The sequence below is a fragment of the Lepeophtheirus salmonis genome, chromosome 6 (genome assembly GCF_016086655.4).
Source record: "Lepeophtheirus salmonis chromosome 6, UVic_Lsal_1.4, whole genome shotgun sequence".
Lineage (NCBI taxonomy): Eukaryota > Metazoa > Arthropoda > Copepoda > Siphonostomatoida > Caligidae > Lepeophtheirus > Lepeophtheirus salmonis.
Window position 1 is genome coordinate 43,808,665 of NC_052136.2, and position 23,752 is coordinate 43,832,416.

Below are 23,752 nucleotides of genomic sequence, written 5' to 3' on the forward strand. Positions count from 1 at the left end.
TCTTTTGGGTAACTGCTGGTCCCAAAATGGGATGAAATGTCTGTTCATACTTACATTTACACCCCGAGGGGCTCCTAAAATTTGAGGTTGTTTCGGGTTTCATCTCATTTGGGGAACTTGTGATATGTGAAAGCAGTCCCAGCTTCCTGGATATAAATTGAGGTGTTGGAAGTGGCATTAGAAGGTACCTTACCTGACAATGTTGGGTTTCATCCTTTTTGGGACCCGTCGATACATGAAAACATCCCAACTTTTTGGATATAAATGGGGGGGTAGGGGTTGTCCATTCCAAGTTTTGTCCAACTACCGATAATTTAACATTGAATTTGAAGTAAAGGCCTTTTTTTTGACATGACTAGGGCATGAGCAAACTAAGAAAATATTTATTACCCAAAAAATGGTTTGGCAGTCTGAATCTTGTTGTGTTAAACTAGTTAGTTAAAAAAAGGGGTAAGCTCATCAATTTTTTTACATGGCCCTCTATGTGAGCAACATTTTTCAAATTTAAAATATTAACATTGTTTTTAATTTACAAAGCTAATAGCATTATCTTTTTAATCTGAAATAGAGAATATATTAGTATTAACTTAATTAATCAGTAGTGACTAAAAGACAAACAACAACACTACGGGGTTATCAGGGATTTATTCAGTTTAAGTTGCTGTTTGAATTGAGGGTCGACATTTATGTAAATCCTGTCTATACCATTGCTAAATACAGAGTGGGATGTGCATTAAATTTCTTCATTTAATACCTGCTTGCAAGCTATCTAATTAGACGTATTGACAGACTTCCAACCACTCTTGGTCAAATTGTCAGAGATATCACGTTAATTTTCGAATTTTTAAGAAAATATTTGAGTATAAGCATTAGTCTGGGTCGTACTTCCATTTGATTAAAATTTCTTGAAATTTTAATCATTAAATCATTCTAACCCAATTATTTGTACATTTTAAAATAGAGAAATAAGCAGTAATTTCAATACTGTTTTGTTTGGAGAACATTTAGGAACATATACTTCTATTTATTAACCTTGATATGCATATCTTTTGATGTTATATTTCATTAGTTTGTTTATTTTGACTCTAAATACATAATAAGAGAAAATAAATATCAGAATTCAAAATAATTTATGTACAAAAATTGTCATATCTCAAGGGCCAATAAAGTATTTACATTATAAAATAAACCACCCTTCGATATTAATATAGCAAAGTTTTTGTGTCTGTAGGTCTTTCGAGGCTCATATATTGGTATGAGCAGCTGTAATATAGTAGATATATTAACTAAATTTTAAATGATAAAAAGAAAAGAAAAGGGTAGTAAATATATATATATTGTTAACCCTTTTGTACCTTGGAAGGACAAGTGTCCCATAAATTAAATACTGGTTACCGTACTGCTTGGCTTTAAGCCAAATTTTGTTTATTTTTTTGTTTGATATATGAGATGTTAATCTTAAATATACATATATTATTAAATGTAAATGTCTGTTTGTGTATGTATGTTTGTCTTTCATTCACAGCCGAACCAGTAGATGGATTTTCCTAAAAATTTTCATGTAGGTTCTTTTGACTCCAGAAATGGCTTTAGTAAATATTTTTTTGGGCTTTATGCCATGGCAACCTTGAAATAGCAAATTTTAGCACATCACCTGTCCAAACTGAGGGCTAGGATGTATTTTGAATTTTAGAAGGGTTATTTGATGCTCAGGGAAACGAAGCTGGAAGAATTTAATCTGACTCAGGAATATGCAGGCCACAACCCGTGGGTGGGGGTATATTGTAGCATATTAGAAGGTGTACTTGCTCCTCAAAAATGCGGTGGGGGTAGTTTTAACTTACTTAAAGCCCAGTACTTCACCTTCACAAACGGAGAGCCAGCGTGTATTTTAGAATATTGAGAGGGCTCCTTGAGCTCAGGTAAAGGTGGCGGAGAAATTTAACTTGCCTTGGGACCAGTAGCTAATTTGTACAACCCGTGAGTTGGGGTGCGTTATGGAATATTAGAAAAGTTCCTTGGTGCCTAGAAACACGTCGTTGGTAGAGTTTAAATCGTACTTTGGCCAAGTGCATCATCTGTACAACCTGAGAGCCAAGTTGTATTTTTGAGATATTAAGTCGTTTCTTTGATGCTCAGGGAAGCGGCTGCGAGATTGCAAGTTCGTCGTTTGACCCAGAATACCCACTTCCTCATCTCGTGAAAGAGAGTGCCTATATATTAATATAGTAATACTCATAAAACCAACATAAGAATAATTTTTAAAATTTTACGGCCTTCATCTTTTGTTTTAAAAATAGTTCTTAAGCAGAAGAATTCCTGATTAATTTTAGTTTCTGAATGTCCTGGGCAACACCGGGAAAACGTACTCTAGTATATTATAATTTATCGAAAGTGACTTTTGTTTATTTTATAAGCTATTAAATATCATCATTTCTCAAGATAAAAAAGAAACAAACACGTTCAGGCTTTATACCTTTCTTCTTTTTTAAGGAAATGATCTGTTTATCAAATATATTTTTGCATGTACATATATTGTGACTTATATGTTCATAAATATTAATAAGCTATAATAAGTACAATAAGTAATATTCTTTGTCTCCCTGATGATATTTAAATATATTCAGTTGAATGAATTATTGATAATAGAAAAATAGATACAAAAAAAATTTATTTTTTAAATTAATCTTAAAACAACTTTACAATAAAACCGAACGAAATGTGTGTATTCTGTAAGAAAATATATTTTAAAACAGCTTTAGTTTATAACAAGGCATTGTTTAGTTAGTAGCATCTCTTTTAAGAGCACATACCAACTTTAAGCCAGATCAATCGATTTCGTTCTGTTTGTAATTCGTTTGAATAGAAGAAATTGAGGAATTTTCAAAAAACGGGAAAAAATTATTTTTTGTGTGTTGATTAAACATTACTTTATGAAAGACAAAACGCTTCAGGAGGCTAAAAAAAACTTGATAAAATTATGGGGCCTCTGCACCTTTGATTAGAACAATTTAAAAGTGGTTTCAAAATTTTAAATGTGCCCATATGTGCACAAGTATCACTGAACGTTCTGGACGTCTTGTTGAGGTTACTACTCCCGACATCATTGATAAAACCCATGATATTATGATAGATGACGGAAGAGTGAAGATGCGTGAGATTGCTAGTGCTGTGGGCATCACGATTTAGAATCTTATTTCTATTAATTTTGCTACCATAACTACTGAGATGTGAGCTGGTGCGTTATCGTGATGGAAAGTGACTTTTTTGTAGGCCAATCGTGGGCATTTTTCTTGCAACTCGATTTTAAAACAGTCAAATAAAGATAAATAATATGCACCTAGTTTTACCCTTTTTCGGACAGTCCATAAATATTATTCCTTGCACATTTTGATTAATTTTATTAATTCCTCGATTCAAACGAATGCCAAACATTAAAAAATTTACTGATGTGGCTAAAATTTGGTGTGTGCTCTTTCAAGAGATTCTACTAACTAAACATAACTTCGATAGACGCCAGTAGTGTCAGCTCTCGGACTTTGCACGGACTTCAAACGACCCTTGTATATATGGGTTGAGATGTACCTTACTAATTGAAGAAAATTCATTCAAGATATCACTTCTAACATTTTTCAATAATTTATGTAAAAAATAGTAAAATTATTTGTTTGAATATATCAAATGCTACAAATGGTATGCAATAGTATCATATAATTGTTTTGTCGATTAGAATTATGGAAAAACTTTCTGAATATATTATGAAAATAACCCATAATAACTCATTTTTATTCGTAACTTTTTTCAAAGTTATTTAAAAAATATATTTAGTTTATTAAATAAGCAAATTCTTTTATTACTTATGAACTTTCTTTGTGACGACATATTGTCTTGTCGACTCTGAAACTATGAAAGAAACGTTTTTGTATAGTTTCAAATCTGTTTTCCAACAGGACAAGAACATTTTTTTTTCTACAACAAGCTAAAGATTATAGCAACACCTTCCTGATAGTATACATTTTTTGTTGGTTCATTTTCAATTGGATATAATGGCCAGTAGTTGATTGAGTGAGGGCCCTATCCTTAGAAAAGTAATATTAAATTAGAGGTACATGTGTGTCACAACGTGGAGGGGAACATATTTCAATCTTAATAGCCTTAACATTCATTTTTGAAATGTTGAAGCTTAAATAATTTAAAAGAAGTTGGACCTGGAGGATCTAAAAAAAAAAAACCACTTAACAAAAATACAATTAGGTATCGATATTATAATCTAGAATCTTTCTTGCCAATATCCTTGTTTATTTCCTTCTCCCCCTCTTCACTTGTCACAGCTGATTGTAACTAATCTCCTTCTAAATATTCCTCAAATTTTCAGGGTCACCATTTTGATTTTCGGTTTTTATTTTTTTTAATGCCGATAATACACAGGATTTTCATCACAGACCATCATATCGTACTTAAGATATGAAAAGTATAGAAATTTATCCAAGCTTAAAAATCATGCCTGATAAAACTCGGACATGACTTGTATTAAGTACTATTAAGACTCAGGATTGTGTTTAGAACTGTATGGATTCAACTCAGGCTTTGGCTCGTAACCAGGAATAGGCTCGTAACCATATCGACTCAGATTGAAATAGAATCACATATGAACTAAAATTTGAAATCCTTTGGTTTTATAGCTTGACTCTTTACTGAGACTCAATATGGACTCGGAACCAGGAGGACTAGTACTTGATCTCAAGTCGGATAAGATTGACTCAAATACAAAAATACAATGACACCATAAGCCACACATTTTTTAGATTACCCTTATAAGATCAATAAATGCACAAATATTTTCTTTGTTGACCAACAGTTAATTATAAAATGATCACTCACAATGATTTTGACACTATTCACATTTCTATTTATTATACTTTTATAATTAATTTACTTATGAATTTTGGTTCTTCCAGATGTTTCCTATCCTGCTTCACTATTCTGCTCACTGAAGCTCTTCCTAACTTGAAGGAAAAGAAATATTTAAGGATGTGGATTCAGGCGGCTATTGTTGTAAGTATTGTATGGACCATGGGCTCAACTCTAACAATCCCTGATCGTTCAAAATTTGACGTCTATTTGAGGGATATTCTCTCTGGAAAGAAGCAGGAATATCCTCTCCCTCCAAGTTTAAATAACAAATTTGATGCTATTCCACCATCAGAAGGAACAATCTACGATTTCATTTTTGATTTTAAGGCACGAGGTCAATGGAAGCATTGGACTGATATCATCAAAAATCTTTCTCCTGAAGATTCGATCACATATTATGAAAATAAACCAATAGTTCATTCAGTTGATTCTCTAAGGTATATATTTTATAAATTTGCCAAAGCTTAACCCTTCTTGACTTTCCTGGGATGTTCAGCAACAACACAAACTAACATATCTATGCATATTCTGTATTTCTTATTTTTGCTGTATCTTCTGCCCCATGTGTCATATTTAATTTTACACTTAAAGAAATACTCGCAGATCGAGTTTTGTTAGGGATTTTTACGAAGGTGAAGTTTTGTTACATTCTAATATTTTTTATAAATATTTCCTGTACCTTCAAAAAAAAAAAAAATAGAAACCAATTGAATTCTTGTGATACAAATTCTCATGTACAGAAAGACCTCCATCAGGATTGTCAATGACCTGAACAGACGGTCGTGTATTTCATTTGAAAACGATTTGAAATCCAATAAGCAGTTGCAAGAATTTCTGGGTAAGGTCAGAAACTAACAAGAAGAATAAAAACAATGACAATGCGCCGCAGGAGTGTCAAAAACCGCCTTTCTAGAAATCCGATGAGAACAATTCGTCGTATAGCCAAGAAAATAATTGTGGGCGAGGCCACACAGGAGAAGATATTTTTTAGGACCTAGCTTCTTTTGTACGTGTTCAACAACATGTGGCCTCCCCGCTCCTTAGGTAAAAATCGAAGGAGCTGCCTACAACAAGCCTCTTGGGTCTGTGAGATCTTTGTAGTCCTTTATTAAGCTGCATGTGCTGAATTGTTATAAGATATCTTTTAGGTTTTTGCTGCCATGAAGAAGAGAGTGGAGGCTGTCATCAAGGCTGAAGGAGAACATTTTAAATAAAATTGTCGACTTCAGTTATAATTCACTGGATATAAACTAAATTTTGTAGTCACTGTCTTCACAAAGACTATAATTTTAAAAAGTTTGAAAAACTTTTCAATGTGAATTTAAAAATGACAGATGGGGTATATAAACTCTTAGTTTTTCATTTACTTCCTACATCTTTTTTTGGGGGCTGTGGGGGGCTGGGGGGGGAATGACACTCAGTAAGTTTTGTGTTATTAATAAATTATGGAGGAATATGTGTGTTTTCATTTTTTATCTACTCCAGCAAAATGAAAGATGAAAGGAGAGTGAGATATGTCACATTCCGTATAGAACATGCTTCGTTTGTTCATTATTTATTAATTTAGAAATACTCTTTCCCCTACAGTCTACTACGTGTATTATTATTTTCTCAAACAACCATTTTAGATTATGTATTCATAAGTATAAAATAGTAGGGCAAATCGTCGATAGACAAATGTCGACTGATAGAACGTCGAATGATAAAAATTTGACCGACAAAACGTCGACCGACAGAACATCAAACGACAAAACGTCAAATGGATAAAACGTCGAATGGACGAAAAGTCTGACCAATAAAACATCGACCAGAAATAATACATTTCAAAATATGAAAAAAAAAATTCAAAATATTTCACTCCAGACATTTCTCGCCTGAGATATTTGCCCAAAATAAGGGATTTGGAGGGGCTCTAAGTGATCACTTAAAAATGCCATTGAGTTCCATCCCATTTTGGGAACAGTCATGTTATTGTGTCTTCTTGTCTCCCAGGGACGTCCTGATGAGACACTTTTTTGGAACTTTAAAGTGGCATCACAGATCTAAACACCTATCGAAAGATGGTTGCTGAACTAGGGCAGTCATCAGGGTAAACAAGTGTGAGATTGTTGTGGACCTCAGACACTGTTTCGCCCAGTTTGTAGCGTATCAAAAAGTACGAAAGAAAATTATGAATGCCCATGTTGGGCAATAGATATGTAGACATTCGCTTTTTTGTGTATGAATAACTATGGAATGTTTTTCCACCTTAAAATTAATAAGAAAATGGATGCTGGTGTAATTTCATAGCTAACTCTTCTACTTTCTTTTCAAACGAACTTGTCTCAAATATCTGTAACCTGTTTGCCTTTAAAACCTCCTTTTGGGTTTATAATGTTCCATCAATATATTAATATTGTGCAGCAGTTTCCCATATCATACAATGCTACCCCGCCAAAGGCTTTCCGCCTTTCGGTCAGTGGTTTATTGAAGATTTTTAGAACGGCCCTTCAACAGGTCATTATACGGCAGGAAATGTCTGTGTCATATCATGCTATCCCGCTCAACACTTTTCAAACTGTCCAATAGAGCGAGAATTTTACATAATGCCCAATTATCCGTATTGCCCGTAACATATACATTAAATAAGTATGAAGCAAAAATTTCAAATTCCATTTTTTCTCTTTATACTTTTTTTATCGAATAGATAATGGCAAAAAATACATATTTCTATCAAAATCCTGACTCTAGTTTTAATATTAAGAAAGTTATGACCAACTTATCATCGAAATTTCACGCCTTTTTTCGTAGTGCTTATGTTATAACCTGCACCAAAATTTATGAGCTAATAAAATATGATATTTCGTTAAAACAACACAAATTTCTTAAACATCAAGAGAATTTAATAAAATTTTCAAGAATTACAGAGTACAATATTGTTCATAAGATGATAATTTTTAATCTTTTGTATAATATGATATTCGAGTGTATAAATGTTATTCCAATTTCTCCAGATTATTAATGATAGTTCTTGAAAAAAAAGAGAGGTTAAGAATTTGTCTTAGACAAATTACTTTCAAATAGTCCAAGTACTAAAGATTGAAGGCGCTATTATCGGATTGAAATTGATGTAGCAGGCATAAAAAATTGTACGAAAACTTAAGAAGATACTAAAAAAATTAATTTTTAAAATCCATTATATTTTTTTTCTAACCATTACACGTTATCCGCAATTTTAAAAGCTATTTTGAGATTACTTATATTCTAGCCAACAGTGCGATTAAACAATGCAACGGATTGAGAAAAAAATATACTCAGGAATGATAAAAAATATATCTACATTAAATATAATTGCCATCAAATTGATTTCTCTAATTTAAGTAATAAACTTCCAGCATTTCTAGGGGGGTCCCTAAAAACACTTCTAAATTTTTGAGGGCGCCCCTTGCAAGATGTTCCATATTCGTAAATTAACATTTTGTAACATACCTTCATTTAATGAATAATTTTATCAAAGATAATATCCAGAACATAGTCTAGAATTACACTAACTCTAAGCAAAGACCCTTTGCTCATATAAATTAATATAAAAAACAATATCTTCCCAAAAAAAAAAATTGAATTCATACAACGTAGAGTCAGCTGCTTTAAACCATACAAGAGTTAACTAATTAGATTTAATTAAACAGATTAAAGAAAACTATAATACATCTATGATTATTTCAAGAAGGGTATCTTGTATAGCTGAGATACAATCACATTTCGTTACCTCGCTTACAAAAAAGTATCCAATTTATATTGCTTTTAATTTTGAATTTCTTTGTCTTACTTGATTCGTTGTAGCTAGTTCATAATTCATTCTTTTGATGAATTATCGAAGTTTCATACTTACTATACTAATGATAAGTCTCCAAAATTACGGGACTTCCATTTCTTATTGATTTTTCATCGTATACATAAATATAACACATCTGAAAATTGGGGTTAGACGACAAAGATTTTCGCGAAATGAAGAGTTACAGACGGGTTACAGAGATGGAATCATTGCTCGAAGAACTGTGTGATTAACAAGGAGATGATGTATAAAAATAAAATAAAAATTCAGAAAAAATTTCTTGAAACTTTGTTAGGTTGAAAACTTTTCCAACCACCCTCGTATAGACAGAGGTAAAGAAAATGAAGTTTTATTTCAGTCAGAAATAGGCTCTTGTTTTATACATCTACTTGCTAGATTTTAGACAGATCTATTTGATCATTTTGGTTTAAATGTGTGATGACACAAAAAACATACTTATGTTGAGGAAAAATTAATGTCGAATTTCCGACCCCTTTAATTAAATAAGTATATCTTGTTCATTATTGGTCCAATCGGATCATACGATATAAGTTTGTAGAGGTATGAAAATATAGTACAAACACGTTTTTGGGCAGTATTGCACATGGTCGGTTCAGTACTGAATTATCTTGTGACAAGTATACAGGTCTCAATGGGAGAAATTTGCCATATTTTACATTTTTAATACCTTATTAGAAAAAGTCATTGACAACGACAAAGAAAATTAGCAATGTATACGGCGTTGATACTCTTTCGGTTCGTTTTGCACAACAGTGGTTCGAGCAATTTTTTTCCTCTTTAAATCTGCTTTCTACTATAAACAACTCGACCGTTTAAAGCCTGCAATTAATTAGAAGTAACCACCATTGGAAACTCTAAGAGCTCGTATGGGAAATCATATTGCAACAAGGGCTTCTACGAGAGAGACATTATGAAGATGGATTCTCGTTGGCAATAAGTTATTAAACAGAATGGGACATACTCGGCTTATATTGGTTGATTTTAACCCTTCTTAAGAAGCATTGAAATAAAGCAAAAATATGTAATTACTTTTTCCCCAACCTATATTATAAGTTACAATCAAAATTTTGAGAGGGCTTCAAAAACTATTAGGGTACTCAAGCTCCCCCCAAAAAAAAAAAAAAAAAAAGAGGTTAGGGACGCCATTGGTAAGTACCATATGTCCATTTTATGCTCTGGGGACTTAACAATCCTGGAAATACTCATGTTAGTACTTGAAGGAAAGTAACGAAGGGTAATTATACAATTTTTAACTTTTGATCCCAGGTTTTCGTATTTTTATAATATAAATATGAAAAAAAATATCCCAACCTTACTTGTGGGTCACTCTGGATGTGGAAAAACATCGATCGTGGGTGCAACTCTCATGAATTCGCAAGATGATTTATCTTTCTACAAATATAATTGTATTACTACGTCAACAGCACAGAACTTCAGAGTAAAACTTTTTTTTACTTATAAATAATGACATATTTATGTGATATTTTTTTAAATAGTCATGGATGATGAAAAAGTTAGAAAAAAAAACAACTAACACGTTTGGTCCGTTGAAATCTAAAGGAGTCCTCCTAATAGACAATGTTGAAATGCCAGAGAATGAGAAGGAATCTTTATTTCGGGATTTTATTTCGCAAATGATTGAAAATAATTCATGGTAAATATAGTTTTTAAAAATTGAAACTTTTTGTAAAATCGTTATCTGTCACGTTGGATGAGGAATACTTTATATTTTAAGAAGTCATTGTTGTTTGCTCTGGCTACTATATACCCAACAAAGGGTGTTTAGGGTGTTAATTTTACTAAGATTACAAATTGCGTCATATTTGAAGGAGCCACCATTTTTGGAAGCTTCAAATTCGATATTTTTACTAGATCAAATGGACAAATTTCTAATGAATTTATATGAAACTTCATAATATGGCTTTAAGAATTAAAAAAATAATTTTGCATTGTATACTACTTAATGCCAATGGTATATACTAATATTTAAATGGAAGAAAAGGATTATGTACAAAAATATCCCGAAAAATAATTTGGTTTGGACTGTTTTTTTTAGTTTTACACTTTTTTATGTATATTTCTATTTGGCTTATATATTATGCATAATTTAAATATATAAATAAACCGGAGGAAATACATAACAAGCACATAATTACACACAAAAGCTTATACGTATTGTTCCGGGATAAAACTTGAAATAATAACATATTCTAGAAACACATCTCTAAAAAAGTAACAGTGACCAGCAAATTAATTATCATGTTAAATAACTGTTGAAATTTATTGAAATCCTTTTAAAAATATTTCTACGATTACATAAAGTCGATAGGAGGTCACGGGATTTCTTCTTCATAATTTTATGACTCAATCCGGATTTCGAATTTTTGAATGAAAGGGAAACATAGTGGGTAGAAGCTACAAAGATGATCCCTCTAAATTTTTTTTTATGAATAGACTAATTAGTTGTTGGTTGATCAACTCTCTAAGGCTAATGGTTACAAACTTTTTAGGATAGAGATGGCACGGCACTCCACCGTGGATTGTTATAGAGCTTTCCACAGACCCTGCAGGACCTAACAATATATCTACAATATGATAAGAAGTTTGTTTAACGATGCAACAAATTATTTTTAATATATATTATGGTCAAACATATAATAAAACTTGATAATAGAGGGATATAATTTTGATAGAACGTAAGGTTTTAGCCGTTTTATTTGTTGGTCCCATTTTGATATTCAAAAGTCACAATTTTTCTTAATATTAATGAAAAATGAGTATTCAATATTATGGTTGTTTAGACCTCAAAAATAAAAACATCAACAAGGTTGACGTCCCGTAGAAATGCTCTATTGTTATGAATGAAAACGGAAATCAAAGTTATATTGAAATACATGCCCTTCTAGGAGAAAAAATAATCTTGGAATTTTTTTTTTTTGGCATAATCCATAATTTTTTAGATCAGAATATAAAACTTAAACAATATATCTTTTAACACCTGTAGATATTTATGACACAACTGTTTTAATTCAATCCCTTTTTGCATTTCAATATTATTTAGTTAGCCTTTTCAGACCAACAGTGAATTGAAAATAAAATCAAAGGTAATTATAGTCAATTCTTAATCTCTTCAATCATATTAGAACTAATTCGAATTAATTTGTCTAATAACTTTAATTGGTTCGCCAGTATTTGATTGGAAAATGGTATCCCTCCGGGTGTGAATGGATTTTTTTATTATGTATAAACAAAGTACTAAATTTACACTGTGAGGTTAAATTAGTAATATTTGTTAATTATTTTGTATTACTTTATAATTCCTAATTCAAACAAAAGTTAATTCTACGATAAAAAATTGATTTAAATAATAAAATGCTTAAAGTGTGAAACATAACGAAGTAATTTATGTCTCTTACCAAGTATAAAGCAAGATAACAAGCCATAAAAATGTCTAAAGTTAGATTTTCTATATTCTGCTTGCACAGTAAGCAAATTCTTTTCTTTTTTGTTCAAACTTAGGTAAATGTCCACTATGATTGTCCGTAATAAGAGATACATTTTTTGCTTTTCGTTATGTTGCCCGCTTATGTCCTTTATAATTAAACTCTTGTCAAAAACAACATCCAAATCAAGAAGCGAAAATTTATTTGAATATTTACTATTATTAACAATATCGGTGTTTACACATGCGATATCTAAGTAATAATCTTAGATAAAATCGTTTTGATGACTTGCAATGTTAGTGGTATGAAGCAGTTTTTTTATCCATGAGATCGACTTCCCCATGACTTTGTTGTAGAGCTTTACAATTGTTGGGCAAAAAATTTGTGAACCCTTTGTTCAGATAGACGTTCACTGGTTTTACTTTAAATTCTTTATCACTCTTATCATCTTTGAGATTATCCTCAGAGTTAAAAATTTTAAGGTATCATAATAAAGACGTCAATGTTGGCTTCAGCTGTCCATTAAAAATCTTATGCATTCGTTTCTATGCTACCTCTTCATCAGCTATACCTTAAGTGCCATACCTATTTAATAAATTGTCAATGTCCTAAGGGTCCTCTCAATACTCTATGCAATCCGGTGTAGAGGGAAGGGATCCCAGGTGGTTTCGAGAAATATATGGAGCAATCGATATTTATTCTCAGATACTTGATAGATAGGGGAACCTAGCTTGAATCGGGAGAATGGACGGACGAATGTGTAAAAGAAAGGATGGACGGATGGGGGAAAAAAAATTATAAAAGGGTTTTGTGTTTATTAGTTTTTTTACTTTACACTAATTTTTGGTTTTTAAAATAATATTTTTTTAATCTGATGTAGGTACATATGTTAACAAAATATCAAAACAGCATATTCTTGTATTTTTTTTATATAATATCAATTATGTAATTTTAGCCGTATAATGCAATGATACCAAAATTACCTAAATTGGTTGGATAAATCCTGAGTAATTGCAATTTTTCGTTGCAAAAAATTAAAACTTTTACTTGTATAGTGCCATTTTTGAAGTTCTTAAGGCGACATCATATATAGTACATAGTAGCACTTAAATATTTATTTCCAAATTAAATATTGTTTAATCATTCAATAATCAAATATTCGTTAAAGAACCGGTTTGAAAATAAATCATATGGTAGAGCTACATAATTCCCTTGTGAAAAAAATGATCAGTGGCGCCCTCTACTTTGTTAATATACCTATGTTACAGTCAACGCTCAGCCGGAAATTCTATCAGGAAGGGATGAGCGCTCACTCATCAACTCTCTCGCCTTTTCTTTTCTTTTTTTTTTCTTTTATCTTCTTCATTTTTCTTAGATTGGAGGTAGAAAGGGGGGTTAACGTTTATATTAATGTGTATTTGATGTTGTTGTGATAAATGGTAATAATAATTTTTTTTTTAAATTGTATCTGTCCTTTTCATTAGCACTGTCTGTTCCATCAAAAATGCTATAGATTTGATACTAATATTGCTACAAATAACACTAAAATATTTTGTTCAGTATTGTTTTTTTTTTTTCATTTATAAACAACTCTTTATTCAATATTTAGTATTCCTAAAAAATATTTGTATACATATTTTTACTTGCTCATCTGTCAACAAATAAAGAGTTCTTTAAAATGAATACTCTAAAACAACAAAAATCCAATAATAATCCTGTACAAATTTTTAAATCCAATAAAAAGAGAAAAATATGACACCTTTAAACTCCCCTAACCTTTGCATTTTTCATCAAATTAATAGCAAAATTTTCAATAATTACTCCTTATACTAGACAACTATTAAACAAACGATAAAAAAAGTAAATTATCTATACGTGAAAAGCATATGATAGGTTGAATCTTATTTGAGGGAATTCCAAAAAATGAAATAATTTGAAGAGTTACATAGCACGAATATAAAGTTGTATGATAAAATGTTGATGAATTTTTAGATTTCTACTATTACTCATAGTAATATTTCAAAAATATCTTAAATATCATGAAAATAATGCAATGACAAATGAATGAAAACATGGGACACCAGTGTCCCATTGATGCGAAAGGACAATAATAATGATGTGGCCATTATTTGAAAAAAAAAGCAGGGGCAAAAAAGAGGTATAAAGTATTCCTAGACTAAATTTTAACTTGATTTTTCCCTTGGATTAAAACGATGTTACTTTGATTGCTTTTACCTATAAATAAACTTTACAATTTCCCTTAATTGACCCGAAATGTCTTCTATTGCGGTAAAAAGGATAACTTTTTGAACGACATCAACATGATATAGTATTTTTTGATATATTCATTCCGTAGAACAAAAAATCTGATTTGTTTTTTTTTTGTTATAAAAGTCATTTTTATGTATGTATATTGATGTCAATGCAGTCAGGGTACATCCTCTCAATCCAAGAAACCCCATTTATGGATTATTGATAAATTTATAAAAAAAAAGTCACATTTTTTGTAAAACACTAGAACAGTATAATCCCAAATTAGTAAATTTTGATCCCCTGAATCCAAATATCCCCTAATTTTTGTATCTGTTAGCCTCATGGTATTCAGAAAAAGGTAGTCAAGTTTTTTGTATTATTTTTATGGTTAAAAGCTTTTTAAAGCACTTGAATAGTGATAAATTATGTGAATATATTTCGAAACTTAATTTAAAAAATACTAAAACCAATTTTAAAATGTCTCTCCCATCCTTATAGCTCGAGTTATTTTTGTTTTAAGTTGAAAATATGTGCTTTTTATTCAGAGGCTTAAAGCTTTAGGACAAATATATTCAGTAAATTTAGACGTATTTTGATTTATAGTTATAAGTCTGAACTTCAAGTATAAAAAACGAGCTCACCCGAAAAGGCACTTCAATTAATCTCATAAAAAAGTATAATGAAGAGAGATAGAAAAAAAAGGTGCCATTAAAAATAAAAAGTGTGAAATGAAATCCTTCTTGAGAGTAAGATCCTGAAATCAATTGAAAAGAGTGCATGTATGGGTAGGAATCCCTATCAACAAAATCCCCGCTGAACTGGCCCTTAACAAATAAGATTTGATTTTGTGAGGATTGAAATATGCATACATAAATTCAAGTCATAATGTATGGATGTATAGATGAATGATGCTCCTGGTCCAAAATAATAAATAAATTAAATATTCTTTGAAATCTTCATTCCATGGTTTATTTAAAATACTATATATTTATTTTTATGCATCAACAAAGTATCAGATATTTATGTATCAATTATTACATTTTTAACCACTGACAAAAGCAATAATGGTGTAATGTTTTATGCTATTGAGTTAGAAATGTGTTTAGTATATGTTCTAGACCAGGGGTAGGCAACTTTTAAGGCATGGAGTGCCAACTTAAACATTTCTAGTCAATGAGTGTGCCACTATCAACAATAATGGTAAAAATCACACACAAACTACGGGAATATGTTCTAATTTGCACATGCCAATGAATATACCTTCGCGTAGGTTATCAACCCCTGTTCTAGACCGTCAAGATAGATTTCATTTTACATTTTTTTAAGTTCTTTTGCCACTTTTTTTGTTCTCTTTCTTCCACTTTTTTTCTGCTTCCTAGCTTGGTATGGCATACAAATATATGGACTTTTCTAATAAGATCAATTCAAAAATGAGTTTTAGCCTTGAACTATTGCCGTGTTCTTATCTTAAATTGAGAACGGTATAAAGTATTTTCTAATCTTTGTTTAAACTATAACAAGGAATTTTAGTTATAATTAATATACTCTATAAACTTTCTGTTATGTATTTGTCTTCAAGCTATGCACCTCTAAATTTCACTATTTTTAATATTAATCTCTTAAAAAAAGCTTTAAATCTTAAAAGTATTCAAAATAACAAAATTTTCATGTTCTTTGCTGAAGAACATTATGCTAACAGAGAAAAGATAAGGTCATAATTTGAATCAAAGGAATGAAATTCGATTCAGCTGAGCATATGTTGTCCTTACCTTATTTTTGCTGTTGAACAATTTAATTAATACCTTTAATATCCATATAGGTACAATTTACCTCTAGAGAATAGCTTCAACTTAGAAAATATGTATTACGTTCTTTGTATGACTATTGGACTAAAGGATTCTCCAGAAACCGACTATGATAAAGAATTGTATAGTCGAACATGGTCACTTTTTAATCCAGAGCCTCATGAGGATATATTGGCTCGAATTTTCTCAAGTTCTATGAATGCAACGTTTAGGGTAAGGCAATTGTTAGCAAATGTGTACAATACAGGGTAGATTTTCTAAACGGTCCTGTTGTAATTTTATTCAGGACACTAAGAAAAAGTTCGGGGATATAGTCTATTTATTCTCAAGATTTCTCAAATTGAGACTCAAGTAAGAAAATTAAACTTAAAAAAAAATCTGAAGAGACTCATGAAAGCCTGACAAGAGCCAGTTAATTATATTTACTATTGTCCGTATCAATAGCATTTAGAATTAAGAAAAAATCAAAGATTTGCAAACAAATTTGTTATTTAATTATTATATTCAAACATACAAAATTATATACATACAAATAGGTTCATTTTGTATTTACATGAACAAACACTCAATTTAAAATAATATAATTGTTATTATATGTAATAATTATAGAAGCAATAGCAATATAATCTTATATTGGATCTTGAAGGCTCATCAATTATTTGTACCTTACATATTGGAAATATGTAACGTCTTAATTGAGAAGTAGATTTGATAAGGTGGAGGTCATTGCCACCTTTTAGATTATGCAAGCTGCTACTCTAAAGAAAAGACGGAGGATGGGTATTGTCTCTGGTCTTCATTCTTGATTTGGGTATGTAATACAATATGACCTTGAATCACTAATAAGGCAGATACATTTTTGTTCTACCATTGCATAAGTTGCCAGGACTGAACAGAAAAAGAACTACTGACCAGTTAAATATATGGCAATACCTTTTCCTTTGTCTAATTATCACTCCATAGGCAGCTGTTATTTTATCAAGCGATCCACTCCTCTTATGCCCTTGTTACATTTAGAAATTCAACCTTTTGTAAAATATGTCAGATGATCTATGTATAAGGGAGATAATTATTTGTTCTAGTCTGCATGCATCGCCAGCCTTTGATAGGAAATGTACTACAAACCGGTTTCCTTCAACTAATTATCACTTCAGAGACAAATTGATATCGAATTAAGGGGTCAATTTGTTATATTTAAAAATGTTATCAGGAACTGCAAGGTTCACATACTTATTTTCAATAATATTCCACCCTCTTGCCTTAGATAATGGAATATCTTGGAAACTGTCGCTGTCTAAGTAATATGACCTTTTAGTTTTCTAAACAACACTTTCAAAAACATTCTTATTATATAGAGGATATAAAATAGCAAAAATTGTTAGCGGAAGCTTATATATTCGTCATTGAGCCATAATATTTCTTTATAATGGTTTATGTTTCAATAATAGTAAGATATTTCCTTTAAAAACAATGTTTTTTTTTATTAAATTATTACGTTTATATATTTGGCAAGAAATTAGAGTTTTAACCGGCGAAATTCAAAATAAAATAATAATTTAAGAAATAAATGGAAATGATTAATTCTTCTTCTTGAGAAACAACAAGGATCACAAAAACATCACCCATGGAAATTAATTGTGTTAGCTTTCATTTTATGAGATATTTACCTTTTCCTAGGCTAATTTTGAAAAAAAACAACACTCTAGGCTTGAGTTAAACTCTTAAGCTATGCTGGGGGGGCAAGGGCCGAAGCCAAGAAATTTATAGTTAATATATTATATATTTTAAGTAAGTAGATTGGACGACAGATAAACTTAAGTTAAATTATAAATATTGCATGTAGCTTGAAGAATTATTACTAATATATTGTAATAACTTAATTAACCTATCTCTTTTAATAGGTTAATATAGAGGAGAAGGTTGTTTTTCCATTCCCTGGAAACTACATTTATGTTCCTTCGAACCCTTCCCTATTGTGTAGAAAAATCTAAGGGTTTAGATATGATGAATAGTTAGGCTCTCAAAAATGTTTAAAGGTATTTCTGAATTTAGATTGCACTTTCAAAGCAGTTGGATTTGGCTGTTGTAAAGAAATCTTTTGTTTTAGAAGACTTTACAGAAGCATTTATGTATTTGTACTTGCCTTCTAACAATTTACACACTTTGGAGAGCTTCCCTCTTCCTCATATCTAAGCCTCCTAGATTTTCCAAACGTTTGGAATCCGTTTTTTTGTCGCATAATTATTTTATTTCTTAATCTTTCAGCTCCCATACCACTCCTATCGTTTAATTAACCCTCTATTAGTCAACATCTTTTTTCTAACACTGTCAGTGAACTACGTAAAAAATACAACGTAGTTTTTTTTGTTTAATTTTTTCAGCTATTTCATTAATTTTGCACTCGTAAATATCAATTCATATGCTGAAAATACTTGTATAAACATAAGAAATCGAAAAAAAAAACATTCTTATTATCAAATAACACAGGGGAATTTTTGTGAAATGAATTCATGTCAAAAAAGGAATTTATTTTTAAACACAACATCTAAAACTGATTTCAGCTTTCCCTCAGTCATCTGAATTCTAAAATTGTAGTAATTTGCGACTATTATCGAGTTATCAGAGTCATATTTTACCTTTAAAGCAATTTCCAAATTAAAAGAAGGATTAATAAAACATATGTAAAAGAATTTTTATAATTATATTGTGTTTTTATTGATTCAGTATTATGTTCTGAACTTCATATTTTTCCATTTTTCAAGTTTAGGTTTCAACAATTTATAATTTGTTAATATTATAGTAATAAAATTGTATTTTTATTACAATTTTAACCCTTTTATTAAATAGTCACAACATTAGGTAAGTTTTGCGAACCAAACTAATATTCGTCAATTTTGATGAAGTTATTTTTTATTAATAAAAATAATAGCTACAATAATTCATTTTAGTAAACTACCGTAATACGTCTCAGTACTCAACTTAGAAAAAAGAAGTATCCATGAAATAAAAACTTAGAAGCAAAGCAGTTAATTAAATTCTCGAAGCCACAATTAAAAATGGCTAAATATAAATATTTATATTTTAAACAAGACATGATCAAGAGAAATAAAGAATTTCCTAAAATCTGATTTAATGTTTTAGGACCTTACTAAAAATTATTGGTGATAAAATGTAGATTCAAATGAATAATATACAATTTTATAAATTTTGGGGTGTATAATATCCCATTTCATAGAGGTTAAATAAAAGAGGTCTCCATGCATTGTTAATTTTCAAACAACAAATTTTCGTGATAATATCAATATTTATTATTATAAATAGGAGACCATAAAAGAAAATGATAAGAGATAATGTTTTATTTTTACATTTAAGAGAATTGGATTCCCTCCGGAAATATCAAGTGTTATTCCAGCAATAATCAATAGCACATTGAACGTCTACAATGCCTGCAGAAAGGCCCTTATAATTGAAAATGAAATGTGTTTTCTTCATATTGACACTGTTAACCTACGAGATATTGTTAATGTCTTGCAGTGTTTCTCCCTCCTTCCAAAAGAAAATGCTGACAACAAAAAACTCTTTACACGTCTCTGGGTACATGAAATTCTTCGAGTATTCTATGATAGACTCTTATGTGATGATGCAAAAAAAATGATTTATGATTCCATTCGCGAATGTGTCAAAAATAACTTTCGAGAAAACTTTGAGTCTGGATTTGAGCATCTAGGTAAAATCAATGGACTTGTAACTCAGCAAAACTTACGGAATTTGATGTTTGGAGTGTACTTGTCTGATAATAAAAAGGATCCACACTACATGGAGATGACAGACGTGGAGCAATTTGAGAAGAAGTTGCTCGGAAAAATAAAGGATTTCAATGCTTCTGAAGATTCTCAAAATGATCCTGTTCACTTATTTCCATTAAGGTATGTTTGTAGAATAGTGTTTTTTACCGAACACCTTATATTTGAACGTAAATACATTTATTTATTTTTCGACGAGTGGGGATACTGAAAGCCTATAACAGTCAACTTATAATTAGTGATTATAAAATTATCATTCTTAGTAAAAGAAATATATTTAAGAAAATAATACAAAAATTTTATTAAAATAACGCAATAGTGCAAAGAAAAAATCAACAAAATAAAATAATCCCAAATAATAAATATGTCACATAAATAACAATGTCCTATAAACTTTTCTTGAGGTCAGCCTTACTTCCCTGACGACACCATATAAATATAGAATTCCAAAGACTAGCCGATCTATTATATAAACTATATTTATTTTTGAGAGGTAGATAGTGTGGAGATTCTCGTTTCGTGGAAGAGGTACCCTTTGCTTCGTATCCAGGGTGAAAGCAATAAGTTTATTTTTTTTTTTTTAAATTCGGCGGAGCGTAATAACATTCAAAATGGTACGTCCATGATACAAAGTGATAAGGCCAAGATTTACAATTTTGCCTTGATCGTTGTCGTTATCTCCGAAACAAGAAAAAGATAACACAAATCTAGATTGCACCTTATTCAAGGAATTAATCAGTTAGTTTCTGGAAGTATTCCAAATCTCAGATCTGTACATTAAGAAGATCGGGAAGACATAAAGCTTATAAAGTTTCACCATGAGGGAACTGTTCCAATTTTTTAAGATTCTTTTAATTATTCCCAAGTTTTGATTGGCCTTCCTTATAATCTGTATATATATAAAATAGACTTTGTGTGGGTGTCCTTAATGCATGCCCACACCATTAAATCTAGGAGGCTTACGTTTTTGCCTGGGTGCCTCTTTCCAACCTGTTCAGGCTAAGACGGAGTGTTGATCTGGGAGGAAACGTCATATAAGGAGCGCTTATGCTATCCCTAAAACACAATAACCGTTTTATGTAGCTCAAGGAGACTAGCTAAGTGTTGATTTATAAATCAAAAAGTGATTAGCGTCTCAAAAAACAGCTATACAAAAAACAAAGTTTTTTAAATTAATGCAAAGTCAGAAAAGTTATGCAAAACAATGCACTGTGAACGTAAATTTTTTAGACTCAAATACTACAATCAAGGATTTTCAATTTACAGAACATTTCATTATTTTATTTTTTTTGGAAATATTTCCAAAAATAGAACAGTAATTACGGGTGAATTTCCCGTAAACACTATTCTCCATTATCTTTTGTTTTAGCAAATACAGAAAAAGTATTGGTGGGTTGTGTTTTCTTTAAAATACCAATAAATGTTTTTAACTATTTTTTTACATAAGTAGTTCAAAAAAGTTTTTGAATTTACTTCTCAAATTTTGATTTGGTAATTTTTTGAAAAAAATTAAAAATAAACTTCTCATCTACACTATTTTAGTACTTTTTTCCAAATTGTACAAAAGGGGCCCAATTATGTACCTGAAAATTTTCTTAAAAAATATCCTGGAACAGTGAAACATGGATTAATTATCATTATTCCTAACCTTTTAAGATTATACAATAAACTTAAATCCATTGATAGAGCTTCAAAGACTTGATATAATGATATAAAAAGTAGATGTCCTACTTTCCTCTTAAAAAAATTTCCTCATTCCAAACACGGATCGAAACAAATTATATTTTCAATTAATCAAACAACCCAGCATCTCAACTCTGAAGAAAGAAATGGAAAAATTGCTCTCATTCAAGGCAAATTTCTGCTTTGCACATCCAGAAAATGTCCATTATACATGTCTTGTTCGATTAAAAGTATTGCTCAAGAAAAATTACCCAGTTGAAATCATCTTAGAAGATAGTAAAGGAAGACATAAAGGTCAAGTCAGACAATTTTTTCCTAGAAAATAACTTCTTAATTTATGTCAAACAAGTTACCTAGATTTAATTGACTGTTATACAAATTCTGAAAATTACCAAACCTAACCTCCTCTAGCATTTGATACAATAAATAAAGAATTGTTAAAATGTGCATAAGGTGAAGATTTAGCTCCACCAGATATTACGTGTCAGTCACAAAATGTTGAAAGATATGTAGCATCAACAACAAAGGAATCCTAGAAAACATATGATCAAGAGGAAACACACAGAAATTTAATTGTTTCAAATCACTCCAGATCAAAATTAAATAAAAACTTTTAAAAGTCTGATTTCATGAATGAATTTACTGCGTATTCAAAGATTTAAAAACTACGTATGTTTATGGACATTTCTATTTTGTTCTTTCAAAAATTTAATAATATAAATTGCTGTATAAATAGAAAGTTCATATTAATTTATTTATAATTGTATGCCGTTAATAGTCTTGTTTTTTGTGCTTTAACTTACAAAGGCGACTAAATATTAAAGTAAAAAAAAACTACTGACAAATTCAAAAAAATTATAAAATAATTTGGTCTTTTCTTAGATTATTATATGTTTTTTTTCTTCTTTTTTAATTGACTCCCTTTTGAAGTATTTCCGGTACACTAGATGTTTGACCGGTTGAAGGTTAACAGTTTTTGATGGCACAGTAAAAAATAAAATAATTTTGAATTTGGTTAACTTTAAAAAAAATAGCTAACACTCTAATGTCTAGTCAGTCTGGAGCTTTTCTTTTAGAAAACAATTTATGATTATGTTACTTGTGCTTTTTAAAATCAATTTTTCTGTAGTTTAATGATGAGAAATACTGCTGTTATTTTATATACCTACTGCAATCACGCTGTCCCTGGTCGGCTATTGACATTACATGTTATAAACAATTATAAAATGGATACTTGATACAGATTTTTACAGACCAATAAAATCAGTTAAAAGTTGATTCCTTTCATATGTAAAAATAGATATATTTATTTATGAACTGTTAGATTTTTTATATTGATTTACTTTAATTCAATGTGATAATACGTTTCTTTTGGACGCACTCCTGACATTGATAGTCGGCACACAAATGTGCCAGTACACACACTTTGAGAAACGGTTATCTATTAGACTACTTCAATGACAGATTCATCTTGATAATTACAGGGTGATATACGAACTTATGATAGTGTCATGTCGATCAAGACAGGAATAGGTAGGTAAGGAATCAAAAACATTCGATTCTAATGTTTAATTTATCGGAATTGTCTATTTAATCTCAATCATTGATTTATTGACACCTCTTCTTTGAGCATTTTTCTCTTTCTAATTTATTTAACGGGTGGTTGTCATGATTTGTTTTTATAACGATTGTAAGAGCTGTTCGAAGCAACTCTTGAAGGATTATCATAATTTAAAAAATATATTTTGATTTATCAACACTTAATCATTGCAAATCTTGCCAAATAATTATACTTTTTATCTTTTAAAACTGATATAACATTAATGGGAATAATGATTTTATATCGAGTGATCCATGAAAATCTGCTGATTTTAAATTTTAAGCTTCAACAAGATTTAATTTATTAGTTAACAATAGAATTTCAACAACATTAATACTATAAATCAGAACTCTATTAATCATGAATGTAACCGCTCTCTTGGGAAATTATGGCTTTCAGGCGGTGTCAGTAGTTGA

At 30.3% G+C, this 23,752-nt stretch overlaps 1 protein-coding gene across 1 annotated transcript in view; it reads left to right on the plus strand.

The window, feature by feature from the left end:
* The window catches only part of LOC121120052 (dynein axonemal heavy chain 12), an 81,586-nt gene that overhangs the window by 32,435 nt on the left and 25,399 nt on the right, over positions 1-23,752 (plus strand). The window contains exons 16-20 of the mRNA XM_071889358.1: positions 4,959-5,351; positions 10,016-10,187; positions 10,246-10,403; positions 16,265-16,463; positions 19,623-20,176. Of these exons, the coding sequence (XP_071745459.1) occupies positions 4,959-5,351; positions 10,016-10,187; positions 10,246-10,403; positions 16,265-16,463; positions 19,623-20,176 (1,476 nt within the window). The remainder of the gene's footprint in view (positions 1-4,958; positions 5,352-10,015; positions 10,188-10,245; positions 10,404-16,264; positions 16,464-19,622; positions 20,177-23,752) is intronic.